General features: G+C 42.1%; 1 protein-coding gene across 1 annotated transcript in view; it reads right to left on the bottom strand.

The window, feature by feature from the left end:
- ANKFY1 (ankyrin repeat and FYVE domain containing 1) overlaps nucleotides 1-16135 on the bottom strand; it is an 84096-nt gene that overhangs the window by 23757 nt on the left and 44204 nt on the right. Inside the window, exons 7-10 of the mRNA XM_063457418.1 lie at nucleotides 11657-11822; nucleotides 3282-3486; nucleotides 2966-3034; nucleotides 1989-2188 (exon numbers count right to left, since the gene is read on the bottom strand). Of these exons, the coding sequence (XP_063313488.1) occupies nucleotides 1989-2188; nucleotides 2966-3034; nucleotides 3282-3486; nucleotides 11657-11822 (640 nt within the window). The remainder of the gene's footprint in view (nucleotides 1-1988; nucleotides 2189-2965; nucleotides 3035-3281; nucleotides 3487-11656; nucleotides 11823-16135) is intronic.

Genomic DNA, 16135 nt, shown 5'->3' with positions numbered 1-16135 from the left:
GTTGTGTGTGTAAATTTGTGTCACTGTCCTGTGTGTGTAAATGTGTGTGTGTGTTTTTCTGTGTAACTATTACATGTGTATTATATTTTCATTCTGTGACTTTTATACTTCAGATTAAAAGTTCATATACTCCTCCTTACACAAACAATATTCATATTATGTCATTTAAAATATATATATATATTCTTTACTACCTTTAAATCAGGCTTGCTCTCCAAATGGAATTGATTTAAATATTGGAGTCTGCACATTTAGTTTGGAACTTAAATCAGTAGAGGTTCTTGAGGCATGGGGTACTTGGGAATGTATTTTGTTTTAGACCTGCAGGGTTACTTCTCTGGAAAAGATTGAGAAACACTGGTCTACAGTCCTTGTTGTTGTCTGTCACCAAGCTTCCTTGTAAACATAGCGCTCCATTCACACAGGTTGTAATTTAATTCAACTTCTTGGTGTGATTGGTTGCTATCCTAAGACCATACCGATATGTTTGTTCACTGTACATACAAACATTTATAAAAACCCTGAGTGAGTCTAAATAAAGTGTACATTGCTTTTCCCCATTTTATTACGTCTGGATGATATTTATAGGGGAACGTCTGCAGTAGCTCTCTCTCCTTCTGGAAGATCCTTGGCGACACTAGTCGGATAGTGCTTGAAGGAAAGGCTAGCTCACTCTGGGACCAGTCCTCCAGTATCTGCTACATGGGACTTATTTCCTTATCCCGAGATTCAACCGCTGGTCACAGAAAGAGTGCAGTTCTGGGAAAAATGGTCTACACATATAAAAATATCAGGCACTAGTGATCTCTTGAATTTTACATTTTGCAGGAAGTTGGCTGTACTCTGCTGAATGCAGCAACAATGCTTGTATATGTACATTTTTCAGTGTAGAATATAAGAAATTCAGAACAAAAAAATAAAAAATAAAAAGACACCATCAAAATTACTCATTATGAGATAGATATTATAATAAATTGAATTTATTTTGTTTTAGGAATCAATAAATCTGAGATGATCTAAGGTGGTGATTCCATAACCAGTTTTCAAGAACCACCAACAGCACAGGATTTAAAGTCGTCACAGTGAGAATAGATAAAAGCGCTACTGTTGTACGTGCAAGCAGACTAACGTAGGAACCACTTGCTTGAAGGGACACTCCAGACCCCTAAAGCACGTCAGCTTGCTCAATAGCTTTATTTGTGAAGAATGTCCTTTTTCAATTTGGAAATAGTGCAGATTTCAATAGAAATTGACACTTTTAAAAATTATATTAATTACACCCAGCTGGCTTTTCAAGCAGATAACAGGTCCTGTTACTTCCTGGTTTGGTTAGCTTATTTGCACTGAACTCAAGAGGAAGCAACCGCTCAGGGCACCTGCCTTGCAAAGACTTCTCATTGAGCTGCATTGGGAAGTCTGTGATTGGACAGCCACTGAAAGTCTTGATGGGAGTAGAAGAGGATGGCTTTCAATGGCAGCAGACAAGAGAACTCCACTGCCCAAATACAATAAATAAAAAAATTACTGTTTAGCATTTAATTATTCCTTTTTTCACTGGGGATATATCTAACAATAGCTTGCAAAAATTGCAGTTCTATGGTCTGCTGCCTTTGAAAGCAGTGGCTTAGAATTATACCTGAGTAGAAATAGGTAGAACCATAGCTGTTCCAATGCTTAAAGTTACTTTAAGCATTGGAACAGCTATGGTTCTACCCTTTTCTACTCAAGTATAATTCTAAGCCACTGTTGATCCAGGTTCACATGCTAATCACCCACATGTCCCATCCTGTCAATGGTCCTATTGTTTCTACTAGACTAATCTTGCAATGGCAGAACTATACACGAAGAAGAAGCCAAAGACATTGAAATTGAACTTACATCAATATAAATCAATTACAGGGAAAGCACATAGTCAACAGATTTTTAGCAGAAAGTTATATCTACCTATTAAACCGATGCCAAAGAGAATACAAACCTCTTGTGTTTACCTGTTACTGTGTCAGGTGCATCTGTGTTGCTTCCTCGTTTGATAAGCCTTGCTGCAAAGCTATTCTCATCAAATGATGTTCCATTCACTACAGGGGCATCATCAAATGGATTTACTGATTGATCCGAAGACATTGTAATATACTGAACAGCAAGCCAAAGCGCCGTGCTTCCTTCATGGTCCTTGAGTTCCAAGTCTAACCTAACGTAAAATGGAGTGAAAATTAGCAGATCATACTATTACATTGATCAACACTGCCCTTAAATCATTTTGATGACCCAACCTATTAAAAAATATTGTAACCAAATTGCTGCAGACCTATATATTACATTAAACTCTGGGAACATTAGTGCTACAACAATGCTCTCAAACACTGCACCCCACCAGATGTTGATGGCCTATCACTCCCAGAATTCTCTGACTACATCAGGGAATGGTGGAGTTTTGGTTCAGCAAACATCTAGGGGATGGAATGTTTGTTTAAGTACAAAGGACTGCAGAAGATTCTAGGATAGGTTCAACAATAATTTGGAATTGAACACTAGTAATCTTAGATGTATCTTGTAGCATACAAGTAGTCAACTGTACACTTGCAAACTATGGAATGAGGAAAAGTTAATACTACATTTTTATACACCATGGAAAATATTTATTCATTCATAAGAAGTCGGAGCAATTTTTAAACATAGTGACACATCACAGGCATGAGTACAAAAAGTGCAAACTAGACAGAATAATCATTCAGTATGTGAAGTAAATGTCTGAAAACTATGCACAACTATTATGAGAAGATCCCACTGGATAACAACTGCCTAAATATTTACAGAAAGTAGTAAGAATTTATGGATGTATGTTTCATAATTATTCAATAAATAGAAAAGGGAAGGAAAAGGATTATTGTCATTATAGCATTTAATCTCCAGACAGATTCTGCCATTGTCTAACCCAAATTGTAAAGCAGTGAATCATATTACTTACTGTTTGCATTGAAGCAGCTGGTTAAAAACGTACTCATTTCTGGCAAGGATAGCGGTGTGCAGAGGCGTCCTGTTAGAAGATAAAGAGTTTTATAGTTTTACGGTTATTGTGTTCATCATGTCTGTTGGATTAATTATTACACGTAATTGTGTCTTTTCCTGGATGGTCCATCTACACACGTACAACTGCACTGGTGGGGTTCCATGAAACCCAAACGCATTACTATGTGATGAATTCCAATAATGATCAAACATTTACAGAACTAACTAAAGTACAGAACAGTGAAAACAAAGCATCTCTTTCAGGAAATACTTGCCTTCCTTTGCCATCTTGCATGTTGGGATTGGCCCCTGTATGTAACAGTGCTTCAGCAATTTGTGCTATATCAGACATCTCTTCCAGGTTGTGGTCCTTCATTGAGCAAGAAGCCACCAGATGTAGAGGAGTCTCCTGGTCTACGACTGTAGCTGCATTTACAAGGGCTCCATTTTTTATAAGGAAGTTGGCAGCAAATTTATCCTCTTAAAAGAATGTAATAAAATTGATTAGTGTTATACATAAAACCCAATAGTTTTATAAAATGGAGAGGACAAAATATCCCAAAAACTAAATATACATGCCATTAACAAGGAACTTTAAAATATTGTACAGAGACCCTTAAAACATTTGGAATATTGATTTAATATTACAGCTGATATCTAATGAAGCTATACAGGGTTTAGTTGTGATTACCACAAAAAAAAAAAAAAAAATCACCAATCACAGATCCACAGTTTGTGTAACATTAGCTACTCCCATCACAGCTCTTATGGCTAATGAAAGTGCATTCTTAAATGTCCTATACGCTCACCAAATATGGTCAAAGAAAAGCATAGATAACTATTTAAACATGTCACATTCAATATTAGTTGAGTTTCATTTATTGTGTTTAGTAGTCACACTGATATTGTATTCTTAATGTCATATCAACTGCAGGTTCTTCTTAGGTGTGAATATGTAGTTTCACATATTTCAAGCTACCGACGAAATAAATAATGTTGGATCAAATACATGTAAATAAAATAAACGGAGCCAGTGCCTTAACGAGCAAGATGCACAAGCGTCAGCTCCATGCTCTTACTTTGCTAACTTCGATTACCCAGTGTCTCAAGTCACCTTACCGGGGTTTGAAGCGGCAGCCCACGTGCCCTATGCTACGAGGAAGAAAAATAGGAAGCAGCAAGCAGACCCAGGCTCTGTCTCCCAAGATATAGGGGCCATTCTGCGCACAGCCACATGGCCTCAGCTTCCCAAGCTTCTATTACTCATAGTCGTCAGATGACAATAGCCTATATGCAGAATCGCCAGCTTTCTTAAAGGTACACACAGAGGCACAGGTGTCTCCAGAGATAGGGGATTCTGCACCATCTACCAAGGGTGTCATAAAGGCATTGATACTAGACATGTTCCAGGAGTATATGGCAAAGGTCAGAGAGGAAGTTTCCGCCCTTACTTGCCATTTTGTGACAGGTGAAAAAGACGTGGGAGACACCAGGCTAGCGCAAGTGGCAACTGATGCTGCAATAAGCGCACTACAAACAAGCTGTGCGGATCTGACAACGCAAATGGCTAATATGGAAGACAAGGCCAAGGCACACAATGTGCGGATATGCAGCATACCTGGAGCAGTAGCCAACACAGAACTTCCTCACTACATACGAAGGCTCATTGCCACTCTGTTGACACCTAAGCAAGCAAAGCTACTAGTGATCGATTCCTGCTCCCCAGGGAACTGTTCGAGATGTGCCACTCAAGCTAGTGCTGGACTCAGACAGGGAAATCCTCATAGGGCCGCCAGAGGCTCTCCCACGGTACCCTTTGAGGGGGCAGAGCTGGCATTTTATAGAGACTTCTCCGTGCAAACTCTTACACATGGCAGAGGTCCTTCCGAAAAGTCACCCAATTACTGAGGGAAAAGACCATTCCCTACAAGTGGGGACCACACCGCCTAACGGCAGACAAAGCTAGCAAATCGCACCACCTGTCCCAACTATTGGAAGTTCCTTCAGAGTGGAGAAGTGCTTTTGAGCAATCACTGGACCTGTCGTCGTCGGCGGCCTTATCGGCCGTTCGACCAGCCTGGTCTGTAAAACGAATCACTCATTTCATGGGGGACGGTCGAATTACCTGCTTGAAGGAGTTATTTTTTAACTTTTCTAGCTGCATATACTGATGTATTACTTATACTGGCTCCATAAGCTATTAAATTAATGGATGGTTACGTTACTGTCTCCCCCCTGTCACCACTACGTCGGCGGGGAAGTCACACCCACCAAAACTTCTAAGAATGCTAACTCTCACTCCCCTTTTTCCCCAACGTCGGCGCGTTAATTATGCACGCCAAAGCCTTGTATGAACCACAAGCCCCATAATGCTTAGCGGCCATTCAGCGTGACGCACAAATTGTGCAGGTCACGTGTTCCGGCAATATATGCCATTATTAACTTATAAAACCCTTGTTTTAATAAAATGTTTAAATATTTGTTTCAAAGTTATATTGCTGTATATAGACACTTTTAAAGGTTCTTTGTACATGTGATTACTTACTGTAATTACTAAGTATATTTTTATTATCTCTTCACTGCTTTGTATTTTATTGAGAGCACTATTGATGCCTTTTTTTTTATTTCTCTTTGAGCCCTGGCTCCCTATTACATCAAGGACACTCGCACCATTTCCTATAAGTGGGGATTGTACCACTGTACGTGAGATACGCTAGAGCTGGCCAAGCTCTAATACACATTTTCTTTAATGTTCTCCCTTCTATTTTTCACTTTAACACTAACTTCTCTCATCACTAAAATATCCCTATCCTTTCACTCACCTGTCCCTGGCAACACCATCATCATTACTTCCACCTTACTCCCCTCCCCTCTCTATTCATCCCATGCACTCTACACATACCTTTCCAGCTCCACCAACTCCTCCAAAATCCTCTACATACATACCCTCCTACAAAACTTTCAAATCCTACTCCCACCTTCACTTCCTTTCTATCCTTCTGCTCCTAGCAGCTGGTGATGTCTCTCCAAACCCCGGTCCCCTCTCAACAAACTCAGCACATACTAACCCAAGGATCCACACAAATCTCATACCCATCTCATGTTCCTCTAAATCCTCCTTCAATACCGCCCTCTGGAACGCACGCTCTGTTTGCAATATAACTAAATCCACTGCTGTCCATGACTTCTTCATCTCTCGTTCCATAGATTTACGAGCCTTAACAGAAACCTGGCTCTCCTCCTCTGACACTGCCACCCCTGCATCTTTGTCCTTCGGTGGTCTCCAACTTACCCACAACCCAAGAAACTCTGAATGTAAAGGTTGTGGTGTTGGGTTTCTCCTCTCCCCTCACTGCTCTTTTAAACTTCTTCCCACCCCCCCGTCCCTCTCTTTCCTGTCATTTGAAATACACTCAATTCACCTTTTCAAACCCTTCTCTGCTAACATTGCTGTTATTTACTGTCCCCCTGGTTCCCCTCTTCTCTTCCTTGACCACTTTGCTGCCTGGCTACCCTATTTCCTCTCTTCTAACATTCCATCCCTAATTCTCGGGGACTTCAATATTCCTATAAACCCACCTTTGACCTCTGCAGCCACTAAACTACTTTCAATTACTTCCTCCCTCGGGCTATCGCAGTGGGCAGATTCTCCCACCCATGTAGCTGGCAATACCCTTGACCTAATCTTCACTTATGCATGTACAGTATCTAATATCTGCAACACTCCATATCCACTCTCTGATCACCACCTCTTATCATTTGCTCTCACATACCCCCTCACCCAACAACCTCAGCCTAACCCCCCTCAACTCAGGAGGGACCTTAATTCTCTTGATCTCCAACAGTTGTCAGCTGACATTGATTCACAACTGCTGTCCATCCCTTCCCTCTCCTGTCCTACAGTGGCTATCTCAATATATAACTCTACTCTTACATCTGCCTTGAACACTGCAGCGCCACTCCAAACAAGCACCCCGAGGAGGACTCGCCCCCAACCATGGCATACTAAATCAACGCGCTATCTGCAAAGATGCTCCCGTTGTGCTGAACGCTCCTGGAGGAAGTCTCGTACCCAATCAGACTTTCTCCATTATAGATTCATATTGTGTTCATACAGTGCGGCCCTTGCCCTTGCCAAACAGTCCTATTTTTCCTCTCTCATTAGTTCATGTTCTTGCAACCCCAGGCGTCTCTTTGACACCTTTAATTCTCTTCTTCGCCCTGCTGTGGCCACCCACAAAACTAACCTTACTGCTGATAACTTTGCATGTTACTTCACTGACAAGATTGAACAAGCTAAGGAAAGAATTCTCCCCTCCTTGCCTTTCTGTTTCTCAAGCACACATAGATCATGCCTTTCCTACCCTTCAGACATTCTCCCCAGCTACTGACCAAGAGGTGGCTGCTCTTCTTTGCTCCTCTCGCCCCACCACTTGCCCACTCGATCCTGTCCCATCTCACCTTATCAGATCTCTCTCCACTTGTCTCGTGCCTTCTCCAACACACATCTTCAACTGCTCGCTCTCTTCTGGCATCGTCCCTGCTGACATTAAACATGCCACTGTAGTACCTATACTAAAAAAAACATCCCTCGACCCATCCACCCTCTAACTACCTCAAAGCTTCTGGAAAGACTTGTCTTTACCCGTGTGTCTCATTTCCTCAATTCAACTCTCTCCTTGACCCCCTTCAATCTGGCTTCCGCCCTCTCCACTCTACAGAGACTGCCCTTATCAAAGTTACTAACGACCTAATCACAGCTAAATCCAAAGGCCACTACTCCATACTAATTCTTCTTGACCTCTCAGCGGCCTTTGACACCGTTGATCATGCTCTCCTTCTTCAAACTCTTCAATCACTTGGTCTCTGTGACTCTGTCCTCTCGTGGTTTACCTCTTATCTCTCCCAACGCTCATTCAGTGTCTCCTTTTCTAATGATACCTCCTCCCCCCGCCCTGTCTCGGTTGGAGTCCCCCAAGGCTCCGTCCTTGGTCCCCTTCTATTTTCTCTTTATACTGCCTCTCTTGGCAAACTTATTACCTCTTTTGGATTCCACTACCACCTGTACGCTGATGACACGCAGCTATATCTCTCCTCCCCGGACCTCTCCCCTGCCGTCCTTCAACGTGCCACTGCTTGCCTTTCTTCCATCTCTGACTGGATGTCCTCCCGCTTTCTGAAACTCAATCTCTCAAAAACTGAGCTCCTTGTCTTTCCTCCTCCTAATACTGATCCTCCTCTTTCGCTCTCCCTTCAAGTTTGTGGTACCAACATCAGTCCATTCTTGCAAGTGCGCTGTCTTGGCGTCATACTTGACTCTGGTCTCACATCCAGCATGTTGCCAAATCTTGTAGATTCCATCTTAAAAACATAGCCCGCATCCGCCCCTTTCTTGCACCAGATACTACCAAGGAGCTTGTCCATGCTCTAGTAATTTCCCGCATGGATTACTGTAACCCTCTCCTGATTGGTCTTCCCAATAGCTGTACTGCACCCCTACAGTCCGTAATGAACGCTGCTGCTAGATAGATTTTCCTCTCTAGTCGTTTCTCTCACACCTCACCCCTCTGCCAGTCCTTACATTGGCTTCCTGTATGCTATAGGAGTCAATTCAAGGTACTAACTCACACCTATAAAGCACTGAACAACTCTAGCCCCTCTTATATCTCCTCACAGATCCATAGGTATGTCCCTTCTCGGTCTCTCCGCTCTACCCGTGACCACCTCCTGTCCGTTGTCCGCACTCGTACGGCCAACTCGCGCTTGCAGGACTTCTCGTGGGCGGCTCCCTTCCTATGGAATAGCCTGCCTACCGCCATCAGACTCTCCCCTAGTCTTGCATCTTTTAAGAAGTGCCTTAAAACCCATCTCTTTAGGAAAGATTATGGCCTCCAAGACTAACCCCTACCTCACATACCTGTCTCTTGCCCTCTCCTAAAGGGCAGCCCACCTTATTTGATTGCAAATTCCTGTCCTAATGTGTTTTACACCCCACCTCCTATAGAATGTAAGCTCAATTGAGCAGGGTCCTCTTCAACCTATTGTTCCTGTAAGTTTATTTGTAATTGTCCTATTTATAGCTAAATCCCCTCTCATGATATTGTGAAGCGCTACGGAATCTGTTGGCGCTATATAAATGGCAATAATAAATAAATAATAAATGTGAGTTGATTACCACCACTCATTATTTTAACATTTTACACTATTGGACTTTTCTTTTTAGTTCTCCATATGTTGCGAAAACATGGGAAAAGTGGACCCAAAAGTGGGATTTAGAGAACAATTTCTCCACACCATACTCTAAGAAGGCCATTTTCAATATGTGAGATATTCAACTACTTTAATCGGAACTTTTCTACCTTCCATTTTCTGGACTTACATATTGTTTATTTAGACATTTGTGTGGCCCAGCCCTCCTATCTTTAGTTGTTTCCTCATACACTGTTGCATTACCTATACTGGCTCCGTAAGCTATTAAATTAATGGATGGTTACGGTCTCCCCGCTCTCACCACTCACTGTGCAAAACCTTTTGTTAGACCCCATTAACATCTACCAGCATGTTCAGCATACAACCTTAGACTTCTCATTTACTACCACCAGATTCGGTGGCATTTATCGGTTAAAGAGGGCTTTTGACCTTCTCTTATTACACGTGTGTGCCTTAAACCAATGTATTAAGTGTTGCATTTATCTCTTATTATCCTGGGCACACGCCGCCTTCACTGGCACCCTCTGTTTTATTGTTACGTCTCACCTAGTCCAGCAATAGGGGTTAATTTAGCACGAAAAGTTAAAATAGGGTTGACTACACCCATGTTTTGTAATCTCATCTGTTTTTAATCATAATTTGCTCTGCTCCTTACTTATGGTCTTCACATGCTGTATTGTTTACATAATGCTGACCCGTAAATTTTTTTTTAAACATTAAAAAGAATAAACAGGCGCCTAATATTTAGAATAACACAAGGAAACATGACATTAGCATGTATAAAAAAAGAAAGTGAACTACTTTGATAGTTGATACTAAAAATCACTTAACATCTGAAATGCCAGAAGGAAGAATAAGCAGGCAACATTATTTGCCACTGACAAAACAAACAAAACATAGCACTCTTCTCAAATATATGTACCGTATATACTCGAGTATAAGCCTAGTTTTTAGCACATTTTTTGTGCTAAAAAACCCCAACTCGGCTTATACTCGAGTCAATAGTCTGTATTATGGCAATTTGCATTGCCATAATACAGACTGGGGCTGTGGGGGCTGCAGAGAGATGTTACTGAGCTGCAGGACAGGTAAGTTACAGCTCTTCCAGCCCCCCCTTCCCCCCACTTAACTGCCAATGCCACTGGACCACCAGGGAAGGAGAGCCCCCCTCCCTGCCATGTATCAAGCAGGGAGGCGGGACGAAAATAAATAATTAGTAATAATAATAAAAAAATTATTAAATAATAAATAATACAAAATAATAATAATTAAATTAAATACATAAACATAATAATAAATAATAATAAAAAAAAATTAAAAAAAATTGCCCACCCCCCACCAAGGCTCTGCAACACACACACACACACACACACACACACGCTGCACTCACACACACACACACGCTGCACTCACACACACACACACGATGCACTCACACACACACGATGCACTCACACACACACGATGCACTCACACACACACGATGCACTCACACACACACGATGCACTCATACACACACGATGCACTCATACACACACGATGCACTCATACACACACGATGCACTCATACACACACGATGCACTCATACACACACGATGCACTCATACACACACGATGCACTCATACACACGATGCACTCATACACACACACACTGCATTTATACACACACACTGCATTCATTATACACACACTGTAAATAAATATTCAATTAATATATTTTTTTTAGGATCTAATTTTATTTAGAAATTTACCAGTAGCTGCTGCATTTCTCACCCTAGTCTTATACTCGAGTCAATACGTTTTCCCAGTTTTTTTGGGTAAAATTAGGGGCCTCGGCTTATATTCGGGTCGGCTTATACTCTAGTATATACGGTATATATCTCTTACAAGCAAGTGGTTAAGCAAAATGCTAAATTAACATGAGTTCCAAGTATAATATCAGCCAAGTGAATCAGACTTAATCAAAGCCACACATTGTGTGAAAGTAACAACTTGGGAAAGAAAACCAAGCACAGAATGTTCCTCCAGAGTGGAGACGGTGTTTCTTTTTAACATAGAGATATAACCAAAATGCTTAATGTAGGAATGCAATCCAGATTTGTAGCCAGTAAGGTAGGGTTTACTGCAAGAAATATTCTCTACACAAACCATCACCAACAACTATCTGCAATAGCATATATACCATAGCCATAGCCTTTCTTGTTACAAATTGGGGATGTTTTCTACAAAAAATAATGTTAGTAAATGCAAACTCTTAAATTAGGCAGAGCTCTTATACAATATAAAACCAAATACATGGGATAGTTAGATCTAGAACTACCTAATGTGTTTCATCTGCAATTATGGTACCATTTAATTAAAGGACAATTCCAAGCACTGATAGATAAGTTGCCTGTTGACTCCACCATCATAAGCAATTGTAAATCCCTATCCTCACCTCTTCGGATGGCTTTGTGCAACAAACTCCAACCCTTATTGTCCACCATGTCAAGATCTGCTTTACTGTTTACCAGAGTAGTTGCGATGCTCTCCAGCTTTCGGGAAAGGGCCAGGTCCAAAGCAAGGTCTCCATTTTGGTCAAGCTCATTTAATTTCGCAGGCAACTGAAATTACAATTTGGTATGTTTTTTCTTCAATAATAAAAACAAATCATTAGATTTACATCTATATTGATTGTGTACAATATAATATTTTTGGAAATGTTATGGAATTGGCAAAATGGAGTTGTGTGATTGAAAGTATTTTAATGTTACACAAGGAGGGTTTATGTACAAGTATGTTATTCAGGTCTGAATTTCTAGAAATGGAGCAATCAATGGAAAATGCATATGGATTGCACTACTTGTAATGCCATGTCCTAGATTTTCTCTTATACACAACCCCCACTGAGATGTTAAATGGGAAGAACTATAGTTATATAAAACTAACCAAATCATGCCGATGTCTATGCTCACTTCAGTTTATAGTAATAGGATTATTATTTGTAAATAGTTCTCAGTTTAATTATTCTAAAATTACCATCTTTTTGTCAGACACAAATATTTACAAAAGTAAAAAAGATACTGTGACGGAACGCCTGCCACCCCAACTGGGTGCCTCCGTCAAAAGATGCTCCTAGTGCTCACCAAGGACCATCCAGCACCGCACTCGACACCACAACCACCGCCAACCCCACGAACGGCTTCAGCTTGGTTGGGGTTTCGCCATCCTCCACCTGCCCGGGACCCAAGACCGGGCTTCAGTTTCCAGTGGGTGAACCTCTCCTAGATCCAGAGAGCAGGAACCAGGAACAAGAACAAGCTCTTACAAGAGCTTACTCTGGGCAATTCTCCAATCCCCCAAACATGAGCCAAGACTTCATGAAGGGGTAAGCAGTTCTGTTTAATGGAAGCAAACACTCACAATTTATACAATTCCCCAGGCTAGAGGAACACCCCCTGGACATACAAAGGACACAAACCAATCAAAACAATACAACAATGTCTGACACTCCCACGTACACAGGAAAATCCCTCCTCTCTATCCTGGAGATAATTGGCTTAAGTGTCCTGAGCAAACTTAATTATCTCCAGGTAGAGAGAATATTTCTATTTTACAAAAGTAACAAAATACATTAAAATCAATGACTTATATTTTGCCGAACGGACATACCCTCAGATAGCTTGGATCTGAGCACATAATTTAGTTGAATAGCGCTCAGATCCCACGAACACGGTTCAAATGCCATCGAGTCAAAGATTTAGTTCACAGGTTGTTCGTAAAAAAGGTATCCGAAAATAGCCCCATGCTTTCAGCTACCTGGGGTCGGTCTATTTTGTATGTTGAAAGTCCCGAACGGTATAGTGTTCTTGCATGAAGAAACAAATGGAATGGATGTTGGTAAGCCTCAGCAGTGTTCGTCTGAACATGTGTCCGAAAATAGTTCCATATCGTCAACGACAATTTAGCGGTGAGCGTTCGACGATTTAAAATGGCCGCTGCCACGTGTTCTTTCATTCGGCAGTTTGTTTGTTTGTACGAACAGCATTATCCTGGCTTTAATAGAAGGTAGACTGCACGAACCAACATACGAATATACCAGGTGAAAATTAAATTCCGAGCGAGTAAGGCAAACTGTGTAATCCAGGGACAGGGGGCTTTGTCTCAAGTGCCTTAAGACCCAATACTTTAAAGGGGCCATAGTCATGAGGAAGGAGGCTGGCAATCAGGATCCTCCAACAGCTAAGGGCAGTTTGTCACCTAAAAATTCAGTGACAACGGGCATTTTGTCACAGATACCAAAAAAAAAATATTTTTTATTTTTACATTACAATGATGAATCAAGCTTTATTTCCACTATCATAAAATAAGTAAGTTCTCCATGTGGGCATGCATTAAATAAAGTTGTCAGCAGGACATTAGGCCCCTCTAGCAACACAGGAGCTTAATCTTGTCTGTGCCAATACACAAAAGTGAAGCTTAGAAACAGGAATTTGGGCTAATTAAGCTCCTTTCCTTACAAGGGTTACATCAAGCACTAACAGCCTCTATTACATTGAAATGCCATGTACGTCTCTCTTCCTCTCTGAATACAATTGTTTCTTACCACAGTGAAATAAATTAGTGTGGCTATAAGCCAATTCCATACCGGTTTTGCAGCTGTCACACTAGAAAGGTAATTTTCTGCTGCTCAAATATTTGTCCAGTGTGTGAACATTATATACAGTACACAGTAAAGTCTATACTTTTTTTTTTTTATTATTGTTCTGCAGTTTAATAAATAAAATATTTGCAGCTAACCTTGGGCACAGAGCACTGTTAACAGTTCAAAAAAAACAAAACACAAAACATCTGTCTTCTGCACATTTGCTTTTCCAAAAAGTAAAAAATAATTGTTAAAAGTTTAGTTTTAGACTTTGCTGCAATCCAATTACCTGTTACTAATGCACAGCTTCACAGGCAGCTGATAGGCAGGAGGTAAATTTGCATAACCAGCCTTCTGATATTATCAAAATTTGACATCATAGGGGGGCAGGGCCTGACATCCAAGAGAGACAGTCGCATGGTGCTGGTGCTCCTCAGGGAAATTGTGTTGTGTTATTAAGCCTCAAATTGGGCATTAAACCCTGCTTTTTAGCTAAAAGCTCATCACCCCCACCCCTGGGAGCTTTCTGTCAATACTATATCACGCTCTGGTCTACAAGTGACGAATACGGCCTATGCTGTACTTCCTTATGGCCTACAGCCGTACTCTAGGACAAGGAGGCGGCTGATCCTCGGCCTTCAATTGGAGCTTTTGAGCAGTGTGCCCCCCCCCTCTTTTGGACCGGTGGGGGTTATCCCGGTCCCCACTGGTGTGTTGGAGAGGTCACCTAGCCAGGTAATTCACCCTGCCTGCGATCCAAAGCCTAACGATCAAGAGGGCCACCACACTTACCGCCTACCGCAATGAGCAACTCCCTGCCAACTTCCACATACGTGGAACCACTACTCCAGGCTTTTGATCGCTTCTGTGAAGCCTTTTAGGAGCAGCTCCGTGAGAGGGGGCTCACATTAGCCTCTGCAGGATGAACTCCAGCGTCCCAGTGCCGTCCGGTCAACCAAAGCCGCAAGTATGGGCATTCCCCGCGTGTCCCGGGAGATATACAGCAAAGGAGAAGGAGCAAGAAGGCGCTGCGACGAGCGGCTGGCTTTCGGCTGGTCAACAATACCCACCACTCACCAAGACAGCAGAGACGCACACCTCTTCGCCCCCAGTGTGATCAGCGTGACACAGGCACCTCCACCCTACCGAGGGTACAAAACCGAGAATCACTGACAGGATTACTCTCATGGCAATAAACCATCTTGATGCTCTGTGGCTCTGTGGCTCAGTGGTAGGGCTTCAACGTGGTTACTGGTGTCGAGGACAGCTGGAAAACTCCTTTCATAGGCATCGGTTAAGTTCCCCTTCACTCTCAACTGCAGCTTGGTTATATTAGTAAAAATGCTCCAGAACCGCTGAACGCTGTTGGAGAAAGTCTCACTGTGCGTCTGACTTTCTCCACTATAAATTTATGCTGCGCTAATACAGCTTGGCTCTTTCCTCTGCAAAAGTAAATTACTTCAATACCCTTATAACCACACTCACCTGCGAACCCAAACGACTATTTCACACATTTAACTCTCTTCTTCACCCTATTGTTCCTCCTCCACCCACTAACTTGACCACCTCAGACTTTGCAAGATCTCTACAATCAGGGAAGAGATCGCTCATCTTTCTTCTTCCCCTTACAATACATCTTCTAACCTCACTCCCTCTGCTGTTCTATGTTTATTCGCACCCGCTACAGCAGAAGAGGTTTCTGCTCTGCTCCAGTCCTCCCGCCCACCACCTGCTCCCTAGACCCAATTCCCTCGCAGCTCATCCGTACTACTTCTCTTTCTCTACCTCTCACTAAAATTCTCAATCACTCTCTCTCTCCTTTGGCATATTTCCATCTCCCTTCAAACATGCAACGGTAACCCCAATTCTAAAGAAGCCAAACCTTGACCCCAACTCCCCTTCCAACTACCGTCCTATGTCGCTACTGCCTTTTGCATCCAAGATCCTTCAAAGAGTTCTGTATGCTAGATTGACAGACTTCCTGTGCTCCCAACTTGCGCCGTTACAGTCCATAATGAATGCGGCAGCGAGGCTCATATCCCTGTCCGTCCCCACCGCCCACGCCTCACCCTTCTGTGAGTCCCTACATTGGCTTCCTGTAAGATATAGGGCTCTATTTAAAATTCTGATTCTTGCTTTCAAATGTCTACATAATGCTGCTCCCACCTATCTATCCTCCCTAATACACAAGTATGTCCCGTCTAGGCGCTTACGCTCTGCTGAAGACTTGCGTCTATCTTCTGTCCATACTCCCACCTCTGATGCTCGCCTTTAAGACTTCTCGAGGGCGGC

This window comes from Pelobates fuscus, chromosome 1 (genome assembly GCF_036172605.1).
Source record: "Pelobates fuscus isolate aPelFus1 chromosome 1, aPelFus1.pri, whole genome shotgun sequence".
NCBI lineage: Eukaryota > Metazoa > Chordata > Amphibia > Anura > Pelobatidae > Pelobates > Pelobates fuscus.
This window is presented reverse-complemented; position numbering and strand designations above follow the sequence as displayed.